The sequence below is a fragment of the Rhipicephalus microplus genome, chromosome 5 (genome assembly GCF_043290135.1).
Source record: "Rhipicephalus microplus isolate Deutch F79 chromosome 5, USDA_Rmic, whole genome shotgun sequence".
Taxonomy (NCBI): domain Eukaryota; kingdom Metazoa; phylum Arthropoda; class Arachnida; order Ixodida; family Ixodidae; genus Rhipicephalus; species Rhipicephalus microplus.
Genome location: NC_134704.1, coordinates 114,895,309 through 114,918,223, shown reverse-complemented (window position 1 = coordinate 114,918,223; position 22,915 = coordinate 114,895,309). Strand labels below are relative to the sequence as shown.

General features: G+C 43.8%; 1 protein-coding gene across 1 annotated transcript in view; it reads left to right on the top strand.

Moving 5' to 3' along the window:
- Positions 1–849: 849 nt before the first annotated feature.
- The window catches only part of LOC142817539 (gastric triacylglycerol lipase-like), a 34,339-nt gene continuing 12,273 nt past the window's right edge, over positions 850–22,915 (top strand). Inside the window, exons 1-5 of the mRNA XM_075894573.1 lie at positions 850–945; positions 4,023–4,233; positions 6,220–6,331; positions 7,501–7,651; positions 17,983–18,138. Coding sequence (XP_075750688.1) covers positions 850–945; positions 4,023–4,233; positions 6,220–6,331; positions 7,501–7,651; positions 17,983–18,138 — 726 coding nt within the window. The remainder of the gene's footprint in view (positions 946–4,022; positions 4,234–6,219; positions 6,332–7,500; positions 7,652–17,982; positions 18,139–22,915) is intronic.

The following is a 22,915-nucleotide window of genomic DNA, read 5'->3' as shown; positions in this document are numbered from 1 at the left end:
CCTGCCTTATGTCTGCGGCGACCTGGTTTGCTGATATCGAAAGCCATGGGAGTGACCACGTGCCCACGTACATCTTATTGGGCTATCCTACGCTAAACACAAAGCGAAGGAGGACATGGTGCACTGACTGGAATGCATATAACGTTGCTGTCGAAGACGCAGAGCCATCTGAAATGATGTATGAGAATTTCGTGGCTCCTCTAAATCGAGCAAAACAAAGCATCACCAAGCATCTAGAACCACCTCAAACTCACACAACGGTCGACGTAGAGTATGAGAGGCTGCGGGCTATTCGTCGCTGATCTGAAAGACGTGCTCTTAGGACATTGTCTGCAGATGACATTCGTGAGGCGAGGCGAATACAAAAGCGAATTGAACGCCATCTGAACAAGCTAGATAAGAGGCAATGACGGCTATTCTGTTAAAATCTAGACCCAAGAAAGCCGTTGTCAAGAATATGTTCGTAGCCTGAAAACCCCACCAACCCAACTGCATTCCTTCAGCTCAGTTTCTTTGTCTTGTAATAGCAGCGAGTTGGACATGGCGGAGGCTTTCTGCTCTAAGACGAACCTTTTACTATCATAGAACTTCTTGGTGCTTTGGCACTGATGAACAACGCATCATCTCCTGAACCTGATTGTGTAAGCCACGCTGAGTTAACCCATTTAGGCGACAAGGCAAAGATGCGTCTACTTGCCATATTCATAGCCAGCTGGGAGAGTGGCCATCCTGAACCTTCCTGGAAACAGCTCGTGTTATTCCTATTTAAAGCCTGGCAAGCCTCCCACCAAACTCAACTCCTATCGCCCAATTTCTCTTCTCAGCTGCGTAGGAAAGCTCATGGAGAAGATGGTGTCGATACGCCTGGAGTGGTTGCTTATGAACAAGAATGCATACCCCCCAAAAATGTCTGGATTTAGAAAAGGTCGCAGCAGCATTGACAATGTAATTATTCTCATCAACTGCGTAAAGATGAACAAAGCAACCGGCAACATCACTATCAGTGTATTCCTCGACGTTAAGGGAGCGTTCGATAACGTGACTCATGAGTCTATCCTACATGCCCTGAGGTCAGTAGGTGTAGGAGGTCATTTGTACCGCTGGATCTTGGACTACCTCAGAGGCAGGACAGTCTACATGTCCACAAAAGAAGGCGACACATCTCCACACAGTGCATCAAGGAGTTTTCCAGCGCGGTGTCCTCTGTCCGACTTTATTCAACATCTCTCTCATCGGACTACAGAAGTGCATCCCTGCATCGGTAGAAATCTCTTTTTACGCAGATGACATTTTTATATGGAGCAGCGGTTGCAACAGGCGTGTTCTACAAGCAAGATTGCAAAAAGCTTTTAACTCCATCGAAAAATTTTTGCTCGAACGAGGTCTAACCATGTCAACAGAAAAGTGTGCCGCCATTGCTTTTACGAGGCGTGTTGTCTCATGCTACACGTTAAAGGTAGCTCAATCTCCCAATCAGTACGCGACAAATGATAAGTTTCTGGGAGTGACAATCAACTGGCTAATGACGTGGACTCCCCATGTTCGGATATTAAAGGAAAAAGTTGCGTCATACGCGAGCATCTTTCGCTTGCTATCAGGCAATGCAGGTGCCTGTACCGTTAATGCTATGTTACGAATGTATACCGCCATTGCGAAAGTCTTCTACGTTACAGCACTCCTGCGATACATGTAATTTCTTGAACAAACATACAGGCACTGACTGGAGTCCAGGCACAAGCCATGAGGGTGTGCCTTGACCTACCAAAGAAGACATCAAGCCTCAGAACCCTTGTTGAATATAGGCGCCTTTGAGCTCCTGTTCTTCAGCAGCATAAGTTTCTTCGAGTCGACTTGCGTTATGCTACCAGAGCGCCGGATCATCCGCTTGCTTCAGACAGTAGTCCTGTGTGGAGCCTTCTCCCGCTACACTATCAGAGAGCATCAAGGCATGCGGAACCATCGTGGAAAACTCCTTCGTGGACCATAGTCGCCTTTTTGCCGGGGTTCAAGAGCAAAAGACGCACACCCCGACCAGTACTCAAACATTTCACTCTAGAGCATTTGGAAAACTGCTACAAAGGTCATCGTCATATTTACGCTGACGGCTCTGTTACGTCTATATCAGCCGCCATATGCGTCCAGATTCCATCTGCCAATGTAACCATCTCTGCCACTCTCAGTCACTGCACCTAATCTACAGCCACTGAACAGGCTGCACTGCGGGCTGCCATTAATTACATCTTGGACCATAATGCTGAGTCCTGGGTCATTTTCACTGACTCAAGAGCAGTGCTGCCGTCACTGAGGTCTCCATGCGCACAGGACCAACTCGTCATGGACATCAAACGCCTATGCAAGAAAGCCTGTCACCTCCTTCATTCCGCAGTGGATATCTGCCCACTGCGGAATACAAGGCAACATCCGGGCTGATGATGCTGCCAAAGCTGGACATGACACTTAAGCAGAAATTGTCGAGATACTTTTCTCGAGCCAAGAAGTGGCAACGCTAGTGTCGGCACACGCCTGGTGGCTCCAGCAATCCCTCTGGACAGACCCTAGCGAACAGTATCTGTACAAGATCGATTCATCGTGTGACTTCAAGATAACACGAAATCTCAACAGGCAAGATGAAACGTGTGTACACCACATGTCTGTGCTTTGTTCTCATGCAATAATACTCCTTCAAAATTTAGTCTTCAGTACTTCAGGCGTTTCTATATGTATAAACTTGGCTGTACACATGAGTATACTATTTTTCTTCGTGCTTTAGGGCATCGCTTCATTTATGCGATTATTTATTTTTATATAAAGTTGCTATATTTTTTACCTTTCTTGTATCAGCCATTTTGCATTTTTGCAAACTTGTTTTCGCAATTTTTTCTACATTATTTACTGTAATCTTTCTAATCTGCCTGGTGTTCAGTGACCGCTATATTTTCTAAATAAATAAATTAATTAATAAATCTCTAAATAGATTTGAATAAACGTTTAATATACGAACTATTTCAGGAACAAAATTGGATTGTCTGACTCAGCATTTTGTTCCAATGTAACGTCGTTGAAGACATGAATTATGTCCTCTGTGAGTGTACGATATACGCATCAAAGAGAGAGTCTCTGAAGATGGCCTTAAAAATAAAACAGGACACAAACTTGGAGTTGAAAAATATTCTAGGCCCATAACAGAACACCTCCTGTGCGTTAGACTTTACAAAAGCGCTACTGACATTCTTACGGGCCACAGGCTTGAACTAAACTTTGTAAATAGTGCAGTGCGTGTGAGTGACTTTCTGTGTTATGTGGCTGTTATGCTTGAATGTAACTGTATGTGTTGTGTGTTTATCATAGCATATATCATTGTCATCACCCGGCAACTGGAGCAGCCTGTCAGGTAAAAAAGCAGGCAAACCTCTCCAGCTTTCCGCTAAAATATTTCTCTCTCTTTCTCTCTCTTACTAACCATTCGTAAATTAACTTCTATTGGCGGCACCTTTCAGCACGCAAAAATCGATGTGCAGCCTTCACACACAGCGGCAGACTAGCTATTTCCTGAGGCCCATCACATTGTCACTGCGCGCTAACAACCCAAAGCTGCGACCTCCTGCCGTAGGAAGGCATATGAATGAAAAAAGTTTGCGCAAAAAGAGAGAGAGAGAGTGTGTGTGCGTGTGTGTGTGTGTGTGTGTGAGTGTGTGTGTGTGTGTGTGTGTGTGTGTGTGTGTGTGTGTGTGTGTGTGTGTGTGTGTGTGGTTTCATCGAAATTTCATCCTTCGTTTCAAGAAATTGCCTATTCGCTAGCCTATCGGACTTCGAAAAACAATATGCTTCGCAACTGTAAGCAGATACTTCAGACAGGAGTGGCAATGTCTAAATCATCACATACTTTCTCAAAACATTGCTTTGACTCGATCTCTTTGTTGTGAGTGAAGTTTACTCAGTGCTTTAGCGTAAATTTGTGGGTTCAATTTTAATACATTGAAACGTTATCATTTGCAACATACTGAACCCTCACCACTTTCAAGTCGCAGCTGATCGTGAGTAAAGGCTACCCGGTGGAAGAGCACACTGTGGTAACCGCAGATGGTTACGTTCTGAATATGCAAAGAATACCAAGAGGAAGGTATGAGCCCGACGTACTTCGCACCAACAATAGCAAGCCAACGGTTCTGGTTGTTCATGCTCTTGCGGTTTCATCGGCTGATTTTGTGATGAATTTCCCTGACCAGAGCCTGGGTAAGTCGTTGTTGCATTTCTGTACACGTTCAAACTGCAAGTTTTATATTTTTACGGTGCTCACATGCCAGCTCTAGCTAAATAATATTCGCATGGTCCCACCTTGGTGACTAAAGTGAGAGGGTTGGTACTTCGCGCATCATTGCAACAAATTAAACGCAACATATAAACTTAGATAAACACGTATTGAAGCGTAAGCTCCTAACAATTGAAGGACATGAATATATCGTATATGCTACTTTGAACCTAAATATTTAACGAATAAAAAAACAATAAACAATGCAAAGTTTCTAAGCATTTTGGCGCCTTTGAGAAGCAGTAACTTTTTATGGGCAGTAATGTCTCACGGAAATATCAGAGAGACCCCGGCTTACCACGCTGTGGGACAATCAAGCATGCGAAATTTTGTCCAAAAACATTTCTCGAAGCACCAAATCGACAAGATCCCTAAAACTTCTTTGATGCTTTTTGACCCTTATCAGAAGCTAAAAATACCCAAATTGTACGCACAACCTCAGTTTTTTGTGTGTGATGTCCGGCCAACTTTTGAAACAGTCGTTCTTCCTATAACTTCATACAAAAACAATAAATTATAGACTATGAAGAACTTACAATATTGATGGAAGTTTGAAGTAACATTCAATAACGGTATTATGAAACTGCGACAGTGCCAATCTCGGCAACCTTAGAGCAACCATGGTACTGTAACCCTATAATCATGGTCTCACGTCAAGATCCTTTCTCCGTTACCTTCTTCCACCTTCAGAAAGAAAAAAGCTGGTATTCAACATTTTGTACTTTTCCGCCCTTTTTTTAAATCGTTTCTCACCGTTCTCTTACCAAACAAATGTCATGCCAACCTCAGTATCTCCGACGGTCTACCATCCTTCACTCACTATTGTATATTTCCTTCTTTCTGATCGAGGTTGCTCTTCCCATCACCTCCTAATGGGTTAAGCCAACAATAGCTATTGTGAACTGCAACACGAAAGGCATACGCGAACATCCTGCTAAAGAAGGCAGTTGCTTCGAAACCATTGCAGTGTTCAAGCGATGCACGCACCTGTTCTTGTAAGCAGCCCGCTTGCCTGGCGCAGGGAGCTTCGGCGGCAATGGCAGTGGTGGGGGTGTCGAATATATACAGAACCCATTAGTGAGGTCAAGTGGAGGAGGAAAGAAGTGCTGCGGGCTACGCTTCCTCTGGTTTTTACGTTATTAACGCATACCTTCTCCACTTGTTTTCAATAACACAGAAAGGTAGGCCGTTCCTGTTGCGGCTTATCTTATCTCCAGAACAAGTCCTTTCTTTTCGACAACCTTCTGTTACGGCCTTCTCCACATGACGCTGCCTCAAGCTGCCTTTTTGGCTAAAGAAACACAGCGAGATGAAGAGGAAAGGCAAAGAGGTTAACCAAGCTTCGGTTCGGTTGGCAACCTTCAACTGGGGGTATACAAAAGGGAAAAAATAAAAAAACCACGGATAGAGAAGAGTAAGAAAGAGATGGATGAAAAGTCAGCCTTTTTCACGCTGAGATCACCGTCGCCTTAGCAAATACAAGTACCTTTATCGAAGCGTTTGCTGCAGCGACATTCTCTGTGTCATGGTTTTTCATCAAACGTAGTTCTAGCACGATAAACTTTTCAACGGGCAGCTCTCGTAGAAAGTAGCGAGTACATTGTTGTTGACCCATTCTTTTTTTAATTTATTCATTTTGAGAGCCGAAATAGCGCGTACACGTGGTAACCTACTTTTTTGTATTTTTATTGCAGTACCAGTGTGTCTGTTAAATGACGCTTTGACTGAAGGGTTCTTCTAAGTAAAATAAGAGTTCTTGTAGTATCTTAATATGCATATGTTTTTCTTCATTTGCAGCTTAAAGCAAGTTGCTGCTTAAAGGAGAAACGAACTCGAAGTATTAGCATAAGGAACACCATACATCTACCTTAAAATTGGTAATGATTTATTATTAAATGGTCGTTGTGCAGGCTTCCTGCTCGCGGATGCTGGTTATGATGTCTGGCTCGGCAACTTGCGTGGCAATGAGTACACCAGCCACGTTAGGTACAAGAAGTTTGATCGAAGGTTCTGGCGATTCAGGTAGGTTCAAAGACTGCATCCCTAAATGTGTAGTGGACATAGCGCATGTATGAATAAGAAAACAGAACTCTCGAAATGACAAATGTAAATCAAAATGCCACCAAACCTGAGTGATCGTATTGCCTTGACCTTGCCTCGTTTCAATCACAAGTACGTGATACAGTTACATGATTAGCGAAAGTTTGAACTGCCTTTTTCATGGAATGATCTAGACTGTCTTTTGTGAACAGCTACTTTCACGAAATTACTGAAGGTACTCTCTTTTTCTCCTCTTTTTAACTGAACCAGTGTCTAACTAACTTGACATGAGTATGCTGTTTAAGTTCATGAAGATACTCTTGGGAACGCAAGTAAGTATTGGTTAAAAAAGGGGAGAGAACTGTTCGTTTTCGAGTTCATTGCTCGGTCCTTTCACATACATGATGACCTAACACTATCCAGAGATGAAGAAAAACGAAGTTGTGACCAATTTTGTGTTTTATTATTGAATAAAATGAGTCGCACAATTTTTGGAGTGTTCTGCTAAGTTGGGTAATTCTGCAAGGTTACCTCACTTATTTCTAGGGCTACAAAATCTGGCAGAATGTTTTGATCAGAAAAAATGTCGATTGGTGCGCGACACATCTGATTGGTAATTTGTTATTATATAGGTAACTAGGTAATTTGTTATTATATAGGAGTTAGTCCTTCTCAAAATACGGCGTGACATGTCTGTTTGTGCCTTGTAATATCAATGCGACCCATTTTTTTTTTCGGTTGAAAAGATCTGTAACGTTCCACCACGAGTACCACACGCTATGACGAGACAGGACAGTGGCGATGGGGGTAGCTACGCGGTAACGATCCTGTACCTTGTGACAAAACAAGCGATGTCAACTGCGTCCTTCATGAGTGAAGGATGCAGTTGACACACAGATTTCCGTATAGATGTCGTCATACGTTTTTTTTTTTGAATATGCATCGTAGGTGCGACTATCGAGAAGAGAGTATAATAACTGTATTGAAAGGGAGCTAGCTTGTATCTTTAAAAACAGCTATGCACATGGGAAGCGAGGAATGAACAAAAAGTGTAACTGGTGCTCTTTTATATTAATAGAGAGCTCAATTCATCTGCGAGAAAAAAAGAATTGCATGTCGATATTCTTGTTCGTTTTTCCTCTCTCTTCTAGTTTTGATGAGATGATACAGTACGACACCCCTACAATGATCGACACTGTGCTTCGAATGACAAACAGTACGAAGCTGTTGTACATAGGCTTCTCTCAAGGTACCCAAGTTCTGTTTGGCCTGCTCGCAGACCAGCCGAAATACCAACAAAAGGTAATGCTCAGGATGAATACCACTCTCTACACTCTCCTCCACATCAAGTTTTATGTGTACTTGTTATCACGAGCCTTGCTGAAGAATATGCATTTTTAATGAAATGTTTGTATTTCAGAATCATCCAGCGTACCAGAAGTGCTTCTCATCATTGTTACTCATTCTGCCCTGCTTCTTTCTTTAAGGCTACAGCCTAGAGTGCCCATGCTGACTCTCTCTTTCGTGAGTTACGTGACACTTTGCGAGATCCTACGGCTGCCTAAAACTTCTCAAATTCACGACAGAAGCTTACAGAACCGTGTTTATAGGTAACGCCTAATAATGGCTTCATGTCATAGCTGGACACAATCTGTTACGTCAGAATTATACCATCATGTCTTCCCTCCGGAAAGTCAGATGGGGCCGTGACCTCAAGACATGCTTGCTTGGGCGTCCGAGACAAGCAGTGTAACGCCTCGAGAAGTTCAGCATGGTTTTTGTAGGGGGCGTATTATTAGGGCGCCACTATAATTAAAGGAGACGAAAAAAAAGGAGACGGCTCCTTCATCTTTATGCATTAGGCAAATCGTCAAATAATTGCGTGAATTGTATCGGCACCAAGAGCTTTCTGTCTGTACGTGAAAGCTCTGCCCAAAGAACTGATTCTGTTCATTGTTCCATCTATTTACAACTATATGCAATATCGATACTCAAAGCGCTTCTACACTGACAGATTCAAGATTGCATACCATAAGAACTTGGCTTCCATAGGTAAAAAAGCCATTTATTCTGTGTGTTTTACCAACAGAAGGCCGAACCATCCTCTAATTTTCATAGCAGCGCACTTGCGAATGTGCCCATTTAAATGCTGTTTGAAGATTGTTCTAAAAAGTGGTGCACTTTTCTTTCCTCTGACTTCCCAATATGAACCTTCGGACGAAAGTCACAACCAGTCCTTTTGATCTTTGACTGGACCGTGACATACAGCAGCCCTCGCATGCTTTCTTTTGAAACTTTGACTTTGTAAAGAACATAACGGCGATGGCATTGGTGCTCCTCGAGTGTCCACCGAATTTCTTTGTAAAAATTAGCTTCAGTTTGTAAGCAGCAATGAATTCAAAATCATGAAAAATTTATATCGCACAGGCTTTAATTCACTCTGCAAAATTGCAATAATGATCTGAAGAATTGCACTTTCCTGCTAATGACTATATTTCGGTAATTTTTTCGTGAAACTATCGCAGCATTCTCTTAGTGTAAAACATTATATACATTGTATTCTTCGAATAAAATATTTGATCAGGGTTGAAAATGCCTTATATACGAATTTTGCTATAGCGCGCGCAATTTATTTATTCTCAGGATAATTTGCTGGGGCAAATTTTATCGCAAAGTTTCTGAAATATGTTTATCAATTCAAATATTTCTTATCATAGATGCTTTTTTCATTCTCTGATATATGTTTTCTACTTAATGATAGAATTGAATTCTTGTTGCTTGCTTTTTGAAGTTCCCGAGAGAGTGTGTTGCCTAGAGATGGATGATGCAGTGATTGGAGAAACTTTTTTTCGCAGATAAGCCTTTTTCTTGCCATGGCACCCATCGCCTATGTAGGCCACCTCAAACAAATTTCTCGTTTGTTTGTCCCTTTCGCCGAGATATTGCGGGTAAGTTGGCGGAAGAAAATTTTTATAGAATGCTTTTGTGCTCAATAGAAATGATGTAATAATATAAAATAGAAGAAAGCGTTATTTATTTTACTCCGTTACCAATGTGAAAAATTATTTTTCTAGTAAGAAAGAGAGTAGGGTGAATTGGACACTATATGTTAGTGAGGGTGATGCTCTCATCTATATGACATGACATCTTGCCAAAAATTGGTCTGTTGAGGCGCTAAGTCTGGAATTGCTCTGTAGGTAGGTAGGTTGGTAGGTAGGTAGGTAGGTAGGTAGGTAGGTAGGTAGGTAGGTAGGTAGGTAGGTAGGTAGGTAGGTAGGTAGGTAGGTAGGTAGGTAGGTAGGTAGGTAGGTCAGTGAACTTTATCACTGTCGTGAAGAACTTGTCCCAGCCTGTTCTTTTAGTCAGGGTATGTGCCGCTCTCCCGACAGGAACGCGAAATCAGGACCTCCCCGCAGCGTCGAAAGCCTTCTGAAATGCATGAATTTGATGAAATAAATTGTGACCATAATTAGTGGTTAAAACAGTCTAGTATCACTGGAATGGTGTGGTGCTTTAGGAAGACCCTCATTTCAATACCACAAGGATCAAGGTATGCAAGCCTGTTTTACCACTGATAAAGGTACCACAGAATGTGGCTAAAATCGTAGTATCTGCCGAAATCGGAACATAAAGGAGAGACCTTCGTGAAGCGACGGTAGACCAAAGGCTAAAATAGGAGTTCTTTTGTAATAAGCTAAGCGTTACCTATTGAGGAAGTGAAAGGTGTCGTTGGGAGCAGGAAGTGTTTTTTGCAAGTGATTTGGTAATACTTGGTCATTTCGTTAAAGGTAAGAAGTATGTGCTCATCGTCAGAGGGGGCGTGAGGGACGGTTATTTTGCTGATATATAAAAGAATACTTTCATTGGGACTACCCGTTAAAACCTTGAAAACTGTAGTGCCAGGTGGGAGACCATCAATACGACAGTACCATGGTGTTGAGAAGCCTCCTCTCTTGTTTACTTTTGACCCTACGTGGGCAGTGAACCAAGTGATGGTGTTATGAGCAAGTAATTTTTCTTCAAGTACCTTGGAAACTTCCTTGCAGACAACCCCAGAGACAAATGCGCGCGTTGAGTCTCTGTACAATTCTGTTTCACTTCGCCCTTTGGGCACTAATGCTTTGGCTAGCTGTTGTCACTTGACGCACGATGAGGCACTCAATGACGTGGCCGAAGGAACCCAGCCCTTTGTGTAAACGGAAACAACCCCCAAGCATTACGCGTTGACGAAACAGCGGAATTGACCAATCATGCTCACGACGACTGGTTTTGTGTTCGTGTCAAGAGTGGAGAGCTTTCTATAACCTTCTGCCTGTATTCTTCTGTGGATGTACGTTCTTCGGAAAACGAGATATTTTAACGTTAGATTTCATGTGATTTAACAACTGCCTATCACGTTTCCTCACAAAAAAACTTGTATTGATAATAGCTACAGCAAGACTGTTTCACGACACAAAGGTGGATGGTGTCATCAAACGCCTGGCTGTCTGCTGTGCTTCAATTACTTCTAGGGTTTTGGGAACATTTAGGCTCGCGAGGTTCTCAGTGCTTGCACGCATCGGGAGTCCAAGAACACACTTTATGCCCCTGAAAATGAGCGTGTGTATTTGCCATTTTTTCGCAGGTGTGACGTAGTTTACGCACCTCGTTAAGAACGTGGGGTAAAGGCCGAGAAGCTTGTCTTTTTTAATCTCTACTATATTGTTATACATCCTAAGATTAGTATGATTACTACCTCAGAGCGCGTGGTGAGCCATTGTGCCACCATTGTGCGACTGTCATGTTCATTTGCCGAATTTATTATTAATTCATGCCTAAGCCGCAGATGGAGTCTATCTGCAGTACAAAGTGATAAAAAACGCATGGTATAAATGTAAAGAACACAACGGAGAATATTAGGGAAGTAAACCTGGGCCTCCATACCTTCATTATTACTGTTACCATTCAGGTCACAGTCCAACCCACTCCCAATTCACCAATCTTCCACACGTCCAGATAATGTGAATGAACGAGCACAAGACGTCAAGGCAGGCTAGTTTGTGAACATTCACACTTAAACAAAAGTAGCTTTAGAGCACAAAGAACGAAGAAGAGCTAAGGATTCGAAAACTGTCTTTGCTCACAAATGAACACGATAAAAAAAACAATAGAACGGATCACACATGAGTACTTGAACAAGAGGCCTAACAGCCCTCATACCTAAGGCAAAGATAATAGCCAAGTAAAACTAACATTCCTCACATATCAAGAAACTCGTGCTCCGTATCGTGTAACGTAGTTTTCTGTGCTCTTGAAAAGCTTTTGCTGTGAAACATGATGAACGGGAATGCTTCCCGACAGCTCATAAACGAGCACATGAGCGCATTTGCCAGCTTCAGTGAACTACTTAAAAAGCTTGCAGGAGATGTTGCAAAGACTAGAAAAGATATTCAAACCGTTTCCGAGGGAGGTGGAAATGAATGTGGTAGGCCCTTCTGCTCAGATTTGGGTGCACGTTAAAGCACCCCAGAAGGTCGAAATTCCCAGAGCCCTCCACTACGGCGTCTCTCATAATCATATGGTGGTTTTGGAACGTTAAACCCCACATATCAATCATCAAAAGATATTCAAACTGAGATCATGGCTCCCAGAAGGAACCGGCTCCTTGCACTCCTCTCACACCTCTTGGAAGCCGAAGCCTCGAATTTTAAGAAATGGACAATGCCTAACCGAGTATTACGAAACAGGGTTGCTGAAATCAACATGAATATGCAATAGTACTGCACTTAACTAGATAGAAAGTATTTGGACAGATATGCACAGCTGTTGATGGGTACATGTACGCACGAGAATAGCAGATCTCCTTTACACCATGTGCTAGATGACGTGAAGGCAAAATGCAATCAAAAGTATACGCGCTGTGTCACCTTAAAAAAAGACAAGAGCAAGCAATAAAAAAAAGGAGATCCCACGTACAGTGGGAATTGATGGTATGCGAAGCCTGAAGGAGAAATGTTGATATGTCTCTTTAAAATGAGCACAACGTTACGAGACAGAGGTAAATGATGCCGTACATGACTTCCGTGTCATGATCATCATGTTCAGATGTGCGGTTTACCTTCATCATCTATTCACGTCGCGTGATAGCAAATTTAGTATATGTGAAGCTAACGAAACGGCCGCGAGAAGGCTACGAGCGTGGTATGTTTTCATGTTCTTACATGACACGCGTGTCAAGATTATCATGTTTGCACCAGTCTTATATTTTGTCATCCATTAACATCACGTAACACCAAATTTGGTTTACGTAGAGGTGCAAAACGGTGACAAACACCTTATGAAGGGGCCAATATACTTCAATGTAGCGTTGACGTGCGCGCACGCTGGGCCCAGAGATGCTACGATAGCAAAACGTGAGCACTCTCTGACGCCAGGCGCGACCAGCGTCCGTCAGCGCGGCCCGACGGCAACCGGCGCGAAATGCGACATGCTTGAATTCTCGCCGATGCATTTCCCAGAAAACACTGCGTCTCCCTCTTTTCGTGACGGAGGGATGCTGGACGCTCTGAAACGCACGTGCGTCAAAGCAACGCAGCGTGGCGCGCGCCTGCGAGTATATGGCAAGACTAGCGCCTGGCATGGCAACGCCGACGTGACGCGACGAGATGAACTCCGGCGAGCGCGCGCACCACGTCATGTGGAAATGTATTAGCACCTTGACAGTGGCATTTAGTCATGTTCTCATCAGACACGCATCTCATGGACGCCATGTTTGCAACCGTCACATACCTTCGTTATCCATTGGCGTCACGTAATACCAAAGTTGGCATATGTGAAGCTAGCGAAACGGCCACGAGTGCATTATCAGTCTGGCATGTAGTCATGCTGTTACAGGACACGCATGTCGTGATTATCATGTTTGAATGTGTCATTTACCTATGTCGTCCTATCGCGTCGCGTAACACCGAGTTTGCTACATGTGAAGTTAGGAAACTGCGACGAGCACATGATGAGTGTAGCCTGTAGCCTTGTTGTTACAGGACACGCATCTGAAGTTTATCATGTTTGCAGCAGTATCATACCTTTATCATCCCTTATTCACGTCTCGTAATACCAAATTTGGTATAAGTGAAGGTAGTGAAACGGCCACCAGCGCATCATGAGCTTGGCGTATATTGATATTGGTACATGACACGCATCTCATGATTATCATGTTTGCACCAATTACATACCTTCGTCATTCATTCACGTACTGTAATACCAAAGTGGGTATATGTGACGCTAGCGAAATGGCCGCGCGCGCATCATGGGCGTGGCATGTAGTCATGTTGTTACATGACACGCATGTAATGATTGCCATGTTAAGGTCTGTCTGTTGTGTTCACCATGTAATCGTGTCATACTATACCATTTTTGCAACATGCCACATGAACGAAACCACCACAAGAGCTGCAAGACCATGAAATGTAAATCATGACATTCATGACATACATGCCATGATTTTAATGTTATGACTAGTGAAATATATTCTTCACACAGTGATATTTATGCCATACAAAGTTTGGAATCGACACCCTTATGAAAATGGCCAGGAGAGCATAAAGTCCTAGCCCCACCGCGGTGGTCTAGTGGCTAAGGTACTCGGCTACTGTTCCGCACGTCGCAGGAGTGAATCCCGTTTGCGGCGGCTGCATTTCCGATGCAGGCGGAAATGGTGTAGGCCCGTGTGCTCAGATTTGGGTGCATGGTAAAGAATTCAGTAGGTCAAAATTTCCGGAGCCCTCCACTATGGCGTCTCTCATAATCATATGGTGGTTTCGGGACGTTGAGCCCAACGTATCAATCAAGAATAAAGTCGTAGGCGGCTAGATAGATAGATAGATAGATAGATAGATAGATAGATAGATAGATAGATAGATAGATAGATAGATAGATAGACAGATAGATAGATAGATAGATAGATAGATAGATAGATAGATAGATAGATAGACAGATAGATAGATAGATAGATAGATAGATAGATAGATAGATAGATAAATAGATAGATAGATAGATAGATAGATAGATAGATAGATAGATAGATAGATAGATAGATAGATAGATAGATAGATAGATAGATACGCTCAAAGTTGCCGAATTTCGCGAAGAAATGCTTCGCTTTTAAAAACACTCTTAAACGAGGTAGCATCCCGCGAAGCACGGCAAGCTCCTAAGGGTATTCCTAAATGCAATGGCATGTGATAGAATAGAAAATAGATGTTTATTTTGCGGTGTCCAAAAGTAGGGCTATACATTACAACTTGAACAGCAGGGTGGCCTCAGGTCCGGAGATAATGCCGACTAGTTTGCTAAAAAACCTATATTATGTTTTAATTAGTTGCGAACTAACGAAGTCCCCAAGACTTAGGAGAATAGAAGCACACCGAAGCAATAGGAAGCAACCGTACTTTCCTTATCCTGAACACGGGTACGCCCTGAAATCAAGACACTCTAAGACTTCTCACCTGTTGTTTAAACAATTTAGTGGAGCATGTCCTATTCAATGGCATGTGCGACTGCATAGAACGAAATAAAGTCTTCCCGCACAAAATGTTCTGCCTTTTGCACAAGCTGTCTGCAAAAATTGTAAGACCACTACTTGAAAGCAGATCTTGAACGATGGTATACGCATTGTACAGAGAATCGTAGTCTTTGGCATGACCAGGCATCCGACTTCATATCTTATCACTCCGACCTGCTGGCCTCAGCGAGGCAAGACCTGAGAGTGATGTTTCAGGCCTTCGTATACAATCCCTCACAAAAAGAACGGCTATCATCAGTATTGTAGAGGGAAAATCGGATGAATATCCAAGAGGGGCCAGGCGAACTCCCCAAAGAAACCTCATGTTTCTTGTCATTGAACACAGTTGCGAAGGGCTTTACCGACAGCCTTGGAGCCCTTCCCAATGACGGCTACTTGGCAGACACTGATGTTATAAGGATATTGAGCATATACGGGCCACTTGCAGCAGTAGAACACTCGTTGCAATCAGCTGTAGGCACAATACGGTCCCCCCCAAAACGCCAAAGACATGGCCTCCAGCTGTCTCCGAAAAAGTCTGGAATTAGGCAAGGCGTTAGAAGGCTTCCACTGCTGGTTAAAATTCTCATTGCCCTCTTTTCAAGGGACATAGAGTGTAATGTGCGAGTAGGTTTAATTGGAATCCTAGGAATGCGAACTGACACGAGAGGATTTAATGCCCATATTTTCATGCACATCATGGTCGAAACCAAAAGCATGCTGAGACTCACCGCTTGACTATCAGTACGCTGGAAGCGAAGAGATTATGACATGCGAATCAAGATATAGCATGCTTTCATAATAATGCATAATACCTATAGCCTCTGCCCTTAACTTGCAAAAAGGAAATTACGTGAGCTCTACACTCTCATGTGTTAGAGCGTCAAAAGCTACTGAGACTGCGCATAAACTCTTACTTGAGCAGGTTAGCCAATCTCTGCATGTACAACGACGTTAATAGTATCATCAAGGAGAGGCGTAGGACAGCAAAATGAATCACAGGGAGGAATATTGGGATCGAAGCACTGGTCACCATCTAGGTCGATAGCGTTCACTTTCACAATGCTATAAATAGGAAATCACATTGTCCAGGGAGAGTGGGAATTACAGCAGCCAACCCGTTCTCTCAAAACATGCATCCGGAATATCCTGTAGGGAGTCCGTAAACCGAGCATGGGTGATTTACAGCTGGCCTGCGAGAAGCGACCGTCCACTGTTTTGTCGAGGTGGTTATGTACGGTAAGCCTAGAACATTAGGGCTTGAAACATTTGAGGGCAACAGGCAATCATGCTCCTAGGGCCCGGTCAGGTTGGCTACGAGTGCAATCGGACAACAGGTCACCCTAACCCTCGGTCATCACCAAACACTCATGCACCAGTGGTCTTTAGAGTACATGTATAGGGCAAGCAAGTGCGAGAGGCAGTGTCAGTTTTGGAATAGAGAACAGAGCCGGGCACTGACTCCATGCCTTGATTTTCCACCGATATGGGTACGAATGTTCAGCAGATGATACCTAATCTCAATGACCTCGTCTATGACTACGTGCAAAATCTCACACACAAGTGACATAGAGGTTTTAAAGGGACAGGAGAAAGTCTAGCACGACACTTCGCTTCTAACTTTCTGCGAAATTCACTATCACTCTCGTTTAGTAGAAGGGCCTATTTTCCTTCTCTTCCGATGTAAGATAGGTATCAGAAAAGTACATTTACGATGCTCCAGATAGGCTAGCTTGCTTCGCGAGGTTGTCTCAGTCGTATCTCCACGAAAATTGTTTCAATATGTTTAAATTGTAAACATACGTATTGTTTCTTACCTTGGGCAAAGCCTCTCGCTTGGGCAAAGCCTCTCGTTACCTAACATCGTCTATCCCGTGATGTCGACTAGGAATAGGCCCTTTGGTGCCCATGACTCCCGTCATAAATCTAGTCAATCTGAAAGGTACCAAATTAGGACTGAACGCTATGACGTTCCTGTATCAACTTGGACAACGCCAGCTACTCCGGGTCAAATGAAACTGATTGCCTTCCTGCTGGCAGACAGGCAGGCACTGCTAAAATGTAAATGTGGCATCGGGACAGAATAAAATGCTCAATATCAAGTGCTCATTATATGTTGGAGCACTTTGCAAGCAAATATAACCTAATTACATAACATTATGCTGCCCATGCTCTTGTCCTTTTTCCTTATACCTTTCCCGACGCACAAAATTCTTAATCACCTTCTGTTCCTTGTACTTTTCCACCAAAGAATCACAAATGACAACGCTGTGAGATTCAAAGTCTAACGTGTTACAAGGGTAGTACACTGAAAAAGTGGTTTGGTGTTTGCAGTGTACATGCAGTAGTTTTTTTTCTGAATTCGGAATTTTTTTAATAAGGCATCGACGTATCACTATGCGTAATATGCGAGCATTAGACTTTACGCGTTTAAAAGCAAAAGATAACTTAGCGGTAAGTTTCTCTAAGGTGATGTCTTCGTGTGTGCAACTGCTTTATATAGCATGATAGAGTGCATAAGGGACCATCTAATATTTTATTGCATTTTTATAAAAGCACATAAATTAGCATTATTCATATTAAACAAAAGGAGGTAGGACCAATAGTGAGGTAGCGTATACGAGATGCTTCTCCTAAGCTGTCTACATTCTCATCAATACTGGCTCGCGTGAATATGAAAACTCATTTTCAATCCGTATGATTTCTGGTATGTTCCACAATGCACAACTATATTTCTGCTTTAAAAAGTTGTGCTATTGACATTATCTAATGAAAAAGACACAATGTTACTAGCGTAAGAATTATAGCATGATGAATTGTTACATATTGGAAGTGTTACATCGTGTTCAAGTGTGCGAAATTTGGACTAAAGTTAGAATTGTTATCATTTTCCGACTCGCAAGATTCAACTACAGCAATCCACCTACATGAGACAGTGAATGCTTGGTATTCTTTGTGAAACAGTGTCAGTGGATATAGTTGGCTGATGAATGTATAGATGTGTTCCGCTAAGCAGACACATTCATGCATCAGGAGGTGAGATGTTTTGCTGATCCCGCAATAAAGCAGTGTTTTATTTCTTGCTATGTTGCAGGCATTTATGTGGATATGTTTTAGAGGAAGCATGGCTGTGCGCAGTCCTCTATCGACAGCCGCTGCCATTGAAGTCTGCGGCAGTCCATACACCGTCTCTATATGCCTATTTCTAGTCGAGCTTGTCAACGGCGTCGACTTGTATCAGCTGAATGTGGTATGCTTTGCATGAATAAGCGAAATAGCGTGCGCGGTACATTGTAAACCAGTTTGTACCTTAAGGGAGCTTTTCCATGAGTGTAACTTATGGCAGCCCTCATATTATTCACGCCTCAAAGCATAGATATAATGAGGGCTGCTATTTACATCAAGAAACTTACGCGACGAAAAAACAACAAACGCTGCTATTGACAAAACATTCACTAGCATCAGCTTCGAAGGATAAAGTGTCGACATTCACTCAAAACCGTACTCATATCAAATCAAATTATATTTCGACATTAGTACAATGTTGAGGACTATGAAAAAAGCCCGCAAGACTTGACAAGTTCAATGACCTTAATTTTCTAGGCAGAAACAAGCAACAAATGAGAACAGTTCAACACTGAAACCGAGATTATAAATATAATCTAGCGACACAGCTCATAATACAGATAATGCAAACCTATAAATTTTACTCGTCGTTATACATACTGAAAAGCTCAAAAGTAAGCAAAGTAAAACTTCATTCGAGCGACGATACAAAAGCTTATGGACAAAATACATTAAAATGTGGAAACAGAATTTTTATAGAAAATTATGTACCGCAATACCGGCCCTGCATCTTAGGTATTTGCAGAGACAGCATATGTTCACTATTTCAAACAATCACATGAAATGTTAGTTGACGTTATTCTTGTTTAAATGATAGGGAAGTTTATACTATAACATCTGGTAGGTATCACTTGTTCTGGGCCTCGGTAGTTCTCATATTTCTCAGCTTGCTGTGTTGATTGTTTTATGTTTTGACATCAAATTTAAAATGCGTTTCAGGGTGTCGTTTCTGCTAGTACTGTTCTTATACCTTCTTATAAATATATTTTAATAAATGTTTGGCATCAGTAGCAGAATCAATTTTTTCGAAAAGAGAACTCGTTGGTTTTAAGTAAATAGCGTTTAGAATGCAACGCACAGCTTTTTTTCTGCATTCTATGAACCGTAATATTGTTAGTAAGTGTAGTATTTTAAGTGTAGTAGTTTAGTAGTTTACAGCAGTTTATGTAAGATAGAAAGAAGGATTTATACAATACAAGTTTAACACCATCTTTTTTCAACAAGTTTAACACCATCTAGTTCAACAGTATTCTAGTTACCTGGGAGAGTTTACCCACCACCATTTGCACGTGATCACTCCATGATAAATGCTGCTCAAATATGACACCAAGGTGTTTAAAAGAGGGTAAAATTGGCAGAAGAAAGTTATTGACATGTAAACTCGTCGAAGTGTCAATGTCTCATTTTTTTTCTAAAACGTACGGCTTTTGTTACATTTACGTTGATTTTCAATGAGTTTGCTGTGCTCTAAGATGACAGTTTTGAGAGCACTACGTTGGCTTTAATTGTGGTGTCGTCCGCATACATAATAAACTTTGCACCATAACCAATGCTCACTAAATCACTGACTGACATAGAAGTAGAACTTTACGTATACCGGCAGCTCTACATAATTTTGTCCCACACAGTGATTCATGCGGTCATAATATTGTCACGGGGTCGTGACATGGCCGAAGACAGGAGACTTCGTGTTAGGATTTAACTGTTTATTTGGGCGAACCTGTGCCCGGTAAAGGGAAAGTCTAATTACAGCAGCAGTCTTGCACAGATAGCAGTCTCGGACTGATAGCGGCGAACGCAGCGTCGGCCTTCGATCAACTACAGACAAGCGGCGAAGCGCGTCGGCATTTATACCCTTGCCGTCGAATGTTCTAGCGTTATCGCTGGCGGTGGCGTAGGTTCCAGAACAATCTGTAACGTTCGCACAGTGGGCGTGATCTTATCGAAATGATCTACTACAGTCCGGAACCCTCTAGAAACCTGCAGGCGTGGCTTGCGCCGAGAGCGGTGCTTCGGAACGATAACAAAAACTTGTGAAATGGAGCGTGGCATTGCCCCCCTCTGAAAAAAGGCATCGTCCCGATGTTTTAACTAAAGATGAAGGTACAATAATAATGCAAGAAAGTACAATGAATAAATTACAATACAACAATAATACAAAAAAAAAACACTTTCAGTTTGTTAACGTCCATGAAACGGCTTGAGGCGCGCGACATGCACGACTTCAGGTCGCGATCGGCGTCGTTGAGAGTTCGTGATGCCGTCGGGGACAACCTCGTAATCAAGTGGGCCGAGACGTCGAACCACCTTGTACGGTCCGAAGTACCGTCGCAGAAACTTTTCACTTAGTCCACGTCGGCGTATCGGCGTCCACACCCAAACACATTCACCGGGCTGGTATTCCACGAAGCGTCGTCGAAGGTTGTAACGGTGGCTGTCGGTCGTCTGTTGATTCTTGATACGGAGACGCGCAAGTTGTCGGGCTTCTTCGGCGCGTTGAAGGTACTCGCTCACATCGAGGTTTTCTTCGTCGGTGACGTTGGGTAACATGGCATCGAGCGTCGTTGCCGGGCTCCTTCCATAGACCAATTTGTATGGCGATATCTGCGTCGTCTCCTGCACCGCCGTGTTGTATGCGAAGGTCACATACGGAAGAATGGCGTCCCACGTCTTGTGTTCGACATCGACGTACATTGACAGCATGTCGGCGATCGTCTTGTTAAGCCGCTCGGTGAGGCCGTTGGTCTGTGGGTGGTACGCTGTCGTCCGGCGGTGGTTTGTTTGGCTGTATGCCAAGATTGCTTGAGTTAAGTCGGCAGTGAATGCCGTTCCTCTGTCGGTGATAAGGACCTCTGGGGCGCCATGACGTAGCACGATATTTTCGACGAAGAATTTAGCTACTTCGGATGCACTGCCTTTTGGCAGGGCTTTTGTCTCGGCGTAGCGGGTGAGGTAGTCGGTAGCTACCACGATCCACTTGTTTCCGAAAGCCGACGTCGGGAACGGCCCCAGTAGGTCCATACCAATATGCTGGAAAGGTCGGCAAGGTGGATCAATTGGCTGCAGAAGTCCCGCTGGCCTTGTCGGCGGTGTCTTGCGTCGCTGACAGTCCCGGCATGTTCTCACATAACGAGTGACGTCGGTGGTAAGACGTGGCCAGTAGTACCTTTCTTGTATCCTCGCGAGCGTGCGAGAAACACCGAGGTGCCCTGCCGTCGGATCGTCGTGAAGGGCCTGCAGGAGTTCTGGTCGCAGAGCTGAAGGCACCACAAGAAGGTACTTAGCTCGAAGCGGTGAAAAGTTTTTCTTTTGTAGAAGACCGTTTCGTAGAAAGAACGACGCAAGTGCGCGCTTGAATATCTTCGGGACTTCGGCGGTCCTGCCTTCGAGGTATTCTATTAGGGCCTTAAGTTCCGGGTCGGCCCTCTGTCGTTCAGCGAAGTCGTCGGTAGTTATCGTTCCTAAGAAGTAGTCGTCATCCGGGTCGTCGGGTAGCGGTTGGTCGACAGGCGCACGAGAGAGACAGTCGGCGTCGGAGTGTTTTTTGCCGGACTTGTAAATGACAGTAATGTCATATTCTTGAAGTCTCAGGCTCCATCGTGCGAGACGACCTGAGGGGTCCTTCAAGGTGGCTAGCCAACACAATGCGTGGTGGTCGCTCACAACTTTGAAGGGCCTGCCGTAGAGGTAGGGGCGAAATTTCGACGTAGCCCAGATGATGGCGAGGCACTCCTTTTCTGTTGTGGAATAATTTGCTTCTGCTTTGGATAGCGATCGGCTGGCGTAACTGATAACCCTTTCAAGTCCGTCAGCCCTCTGCACAAGAACGGCGCCAAGACCTACGCTGCTTGCGTCAGTATGTATTTCTGTCTCGGCGAATTCGTCGAAATGGGCAAGTAACGGAGGCGTCTGGAGGCGATGTTTAAGCTCCTGGAAAGCGTGTTCCTGCGGCGTTTCCCACTTAAACTCCACGTCGGCCTTGGTAAGGTTAGTGAGAGGATCGGCGATGCGGGCGAAGCTTTTCACGAACCGCCTATAATAGGCACACAGGCCCAGAAATCGGCGCACGGCTTTCTTGTCAGTGGGCGGCGGGAAGTCGGCGATGGCGGCTGTTTTCCGTGGATCGGGACGAACTCCAGACTTGCTGATAACGTGCCCCAGAAACAAGAGGTCCTCATACGCAAATCTGCACTTTTCTGGCTTCAGTGTGAGTCCGGAAGTCTTGATGGCTTGAAGTACAGCTTCAAGGCGCCGAAGATGCTCGTCGAAACTCGAGGAAAACACGACGACGTCGTCCAAGTACACAAGGCAAGTCTGCCACTTCAATCCTGCCAGTACTGTATCCATAACGCGTTGAAACGTTGCAGACGCTGAGCAAAGGCCGAAGGGCATCACCTTAAACTCGAAGAGGCCGTCCGGTGTTATGAACGCCGTCTTCTCTCGGTCTCTTTCGTCGACTTCGATTTGCCAATAGCCAGTCTTAAGGTCCATTGACGAAAAGTACTTGGCGTTATGGAGCCGATCAAGTGCGTCGTCTATTCGTGGGAGGGGATACACGTCCTTTCTTGTGATTTTGTTCAGGCGGCGATAATCGACGCAGAAACGTAGGGTCCCATCCTTTTTCTTCACTAACACCACGGGGGATGCCCATGGACTCTTGGACGGCTGGATAATGTCATCCCGCAGCATTTCATCAACTTGTCTCTTCATGGCCTCACGTTCTCGCGTCGAAACCCTGTACGGACTCTGACGGAGTGGTCTGGCATTTTCTTCGGTTATGATGCGATGTTTCGTGATTGGGGTCTGCCGAATTTTTGATGACGACGAAAAGCAATCTTCGTATTGCAGGAGCACGGCCTTGAGCTGTTCTTGCTTATCGTTCGGAAGTCTGGGATTGACGT